Source organism: Arachis ipaensis, chromosome B06, assembly GCF_000816755.2.
Source record: "Arachis ipaensis cultivar K30076 chromosome B06, Araip1.1, whole genome shotgun sequence".
Classification (NCBI taxonomy): domain Eukaryota; kingdom Viridiplantae; phylum Streptophyta; class Magnoliopsida; order Fabales; family Fabaceae; genus Arachis; species Arachis ipaensis.
Genome location: NC_029790.2, coordinates 29,949,999 through 29,953,574, shown reverse-complemented (window position 1 = coordinate 29,953,574; position 3,576 = coordinate 29,949,999). Strand labels below are relative to the sequence as shown.

The following is a 3,576-nucleotide window of genomic DNA, read 5'->3' as shown; positions in this document are numbered from 1 at the left end:
TTTCAAAACAAATAATATATACTAAATAAAAAAATTAAATTAACACTCCCAAATCCCAATCATTATTCCAATATTTAGTCTGTCCTAACATCAATCCAATATTGATATAAGCCTACAAAGGAGGAAAAGGAGTCCCACTCCGCTAGCGTTCAACACTCTTCTCTCCACGCACGCGCGGTATTCGATTCTTCTCTCCTTCTCCCTCGATTTCCTCGTTCCTCTTCCCGATCCAACTTCTTGTCTTCCAATTCAACCACCAATGGCCACCACTACCGACAACCCTAATCCCAACCCCACCCCCACCAACCCACCGCAGCAGGACCAAAACCCTAACAAAACCCTAGACCCTGCCCCTGCCACCGCCCATTCCGACGCAGATCCTTCCGTTCCACCTCCTTCTGCCGACAACAACAACACCACCGCACCTGATTCCAAGGATGCTCCACTGCCGTCCGACGCCGCAAACGATGCTCCTCTCTCCGATATTCAGAAGAAGATTCGCCGCGCTGAGAGGTTCGGTATCTCCGTCCAGCTCTCCGAGAAAGAGAAGCGTAATTCCAGAGCTGAAAGGTACAATTTTTAGGGTTTCCCTTTTTCCTTTCTCGATTTCACGCCTCGAGCGACTAGGATTTCTTATGCTTTCCTTAATATTAATATTGCAAGATAAATTAGGCTTTAAGATCCGACAAACGTTCTTAGTTTTATTGGATTCTTCTGTATAATTGAATAGAACGAACAATGCAATTTAGCTTTGTTTTACATGCACTTTGTCTTAGCTTTAATTATTGCAGGTTTGGCACTGGTTCCACTACGGTACAGGGAACAGAGTCATCGAAATCAGAGGAGCTGAAGAGGAAGGCTAGGGCTGAGAGGTTTCAAGCTTTTCCACTTTCTAATATTTATTCTCTCTGTCAAATATATATATATATATATATTCTCTGTTCCACTGTTCCTGTCCTGATCTTCATGACATTTTCAATTGGAATAGTAATGACGAATTTCTGCTTTGCAGGTTTGGGATGCCAAGTCCAGCTTCATCTGCTGATGAAGAGGCAAAGAAGAAAGCACGACTTGCCAGGTTCGCCCCGGCTTCCAAGGTTGACCCCGTTGAGGAAGATAAAAGGAAAGCAAGAGCAGAAAGGTTGGTATCATAATTTGTTTCCCCATTTCATATTAGCCGGTTCCATTCCTATAATTACGAGAATTGGGTATTTGTGGTATCTTATCAGGTCTTTCTGTTCCCTGTTTGTAGGTTTTCAAATCAATCATCAGGTTCTCTAACTCAAGTGAATGGAGAGGGGAAGATCGAGCCTGTAAGGCCCTCTGATCACTTTCTGTTCTTTCATGATTAGGAAGGGGAAAAAAATGTATATTCTTATGTTGGCTTATCTGTTTTCTGTTGCAAAGCAGAAGGCAGCTATTGCAGGAAAAGCTGGAGGAGGAGCCTGACTGGCAAGCTGCCTCCTTTACCGTAGGAAATTTTCTTGTAAGTTACTTTACTCTTATTCAAATCTTTATTCTTTGCCTTGATAAATTATTTGTCTTTCATTGCAACCTGACTTGTTTAATTTTATTTTTTTCTTAAAAGCTTTTCCTTGAACTTTTTTGCAGTTTTAGCTTATAACAGTTTGAGATTCCCAGTGTCCTCCACACCTCAGATGCATCTATCATTCATTGGTGAACTGCTGCCTTCCTCTAAGTCATGTCTAAGATTGAACTTGCCTGAAGAAGCTTCCTTTTGTTTCTTGTGTTTGTTTACTAGGTGACATCTTTGGGTAATTAATGGCCATCTTCACAGTGTTACTTATCTTAAATTCAATAGACTAAAACTTTGGAATCTACAGCCTAGAGTTTTTCCTTTTGATATTGAAGGTTTTGCTGAAAGGAAGGTATTTCATACTTAATGTCATCTGTATCCATTCTACCAAACTTATCACTGTGCTAGAAGTGTGGACCAAGCTGGTTTGGTTAACTAGCACCTTGCTGATCCAGAATCTGCTGACGAAATGATAGGGTTTCTTGCATAGTTTGTCTTTGGAGAGCTAGGATAGATCTAGAAATTATTCCTTAAATATAACATTGCTTGAATAATATAGGATGATCCTTTTATGCTAAAAAGTAAACTGATTTTCTTGGGTATTCTTAGGGGTTGATGATATTAAATCATTAATTGGAGTAATATCCGTTAACTTTTACTTCTTTTTAGATGGTGAGAGGTATATCTCTCATTAAATAAAATTAGGAAAAGGAAAAAAAGAGAAAACATATGGTTGGTGATGACGGTTGCATTTTGAAATGCATATATTTGTATGACATGCATATATAGTTGTCATGTTTAGATGTTAGTAGAGAGTAGTGAGTGATTGGAGTGAATGGATTATGTTTTTTATGCTATTATATTTTATGTAGAGCTATTTCATTAATTTTCTGGATCAGTAGAAATGTTGGAATATTGCGTTCCTGCTACTATCTTCTGGCACTCGTGCAAAAAATGGTAAGTCGACTCTCAAGTTAAAGTTTTAAGTGTGTTTTGAAACCGTTTTAAGGAGGCTTTAACAAGGCTGTAGTTTCCAATTTTTTAATCTTTGCATTTAACTTAGAGATAAGTAAACCCTTTGAAGATGGCTTGATTTTGTGCCAAAACTTAGAATTGTACAATCTTAGGGCTGAATGTGGAGGGAACGCGTCGATTTTTTTTTTTTTCACTTTATTATAATTATTACCTTGTAATTTATATTTAAGCTTTTTGCTTTGCTATAGTTGAGTTGCGTTTTTCCTTTTGCTAGCTGTTAAAGTATATATCTGGGGGAATCGTTATATTCTGTTAGTTTCGTATTGCAAACAATTTCTTGTATTCTATTGCATATTATTACTATGAAAAAATGGATAACATTTCCGCCAAATCATTGTGTTGTTTGCAGTTCAGTTCTTGATTCGTGAACTATTAGAGTTGATGGATCAAATATGCTTTCAATTTTTATGGCATTGGTTAGAATTTAATTTTGGTGTTAGTTTTGTTGATGTGATAATAATCGATTGACTGTCTGTATAAAATTTTTGTACACTAATATATAAAATTTAAATTCTTAAACGAATACCTAATAATATCTTTTTTATTTATTAAAGGATTTAGTTATTTTGTGCTTTAAGGGTATATTCTGGCTTTCCAAAGAAAATAAATAGAAAGGAAATAAGTGAAGTAGGAAAGGAGAGGGAAAAAAGTGAAAAAAAGTTTAATTTTTCTTTTATTTTCGTTCGTTATGGGAAAGATATTTATTAATCGAGTTTTACCTTCGTTTTTATTTTTCTTTCATATTTGTTTTCTATTTCCTTTTTAATCAAAGAAAGAAAATTCACATTTTTCCCCTTTGTTCCCCTTATTACTTTCTCACTTCACCTCAAATAAACAAAGTATTTAAGAGTTAATAATAGAAAATTTTAAAATTTTAGTGTATTTAATGAATTGGAAATGTTAAAAATTTATCTTTTTTAATAATTTTAATAAAGTATTTTTTATTTAGGGTTTTTCTCTTTAAAAAAATGTTTTTAGGAAAAAAGATAGAAAAGAAGAAAAAT

General features: G+C 35.2%; 1 protein-coding gene across 6 annotated transcripts; it reads left to right on the top strand.

Annotated features, from left to right (window-relative positions):
* LOC107648692 (protein MODIFIER OF SNC1 11) lies at positions 102-2,900 on the top strand. Of its 6 annotated transcripts, none has more exons than XM_021104353.1 (6): positions 102-570; positions 777-872; positions 1,013-1,141; positions 1,253-1,313; positions 1,411-1,486; positions 1,589-2,900. In XM_021104353.1, the coding sequence occupies exons 1-5, from the start codon at positions 260-262 to the stop codon at positions 1,447-1,449; spliced, it is 636 nt and encodes a 211-aa protein (XP_020960012.1). In that variant the 5' UTR covers positions 102-259; the 3' UTR covers positions 1,450-1,486; positions 1,589-2,900. The 6 variants fall into 6 exon arrangements, with proteins under 6 accessions (XP_020960012.1, XP_016207990.1, XP_020960011.1 ...); XM_016352504.2 differs by having other exon boundaries at positions 1,408-1,486; positions 1,612-2,900; XM_021104352.1 differs by having other exon boundaries at positions 1,408-1,486.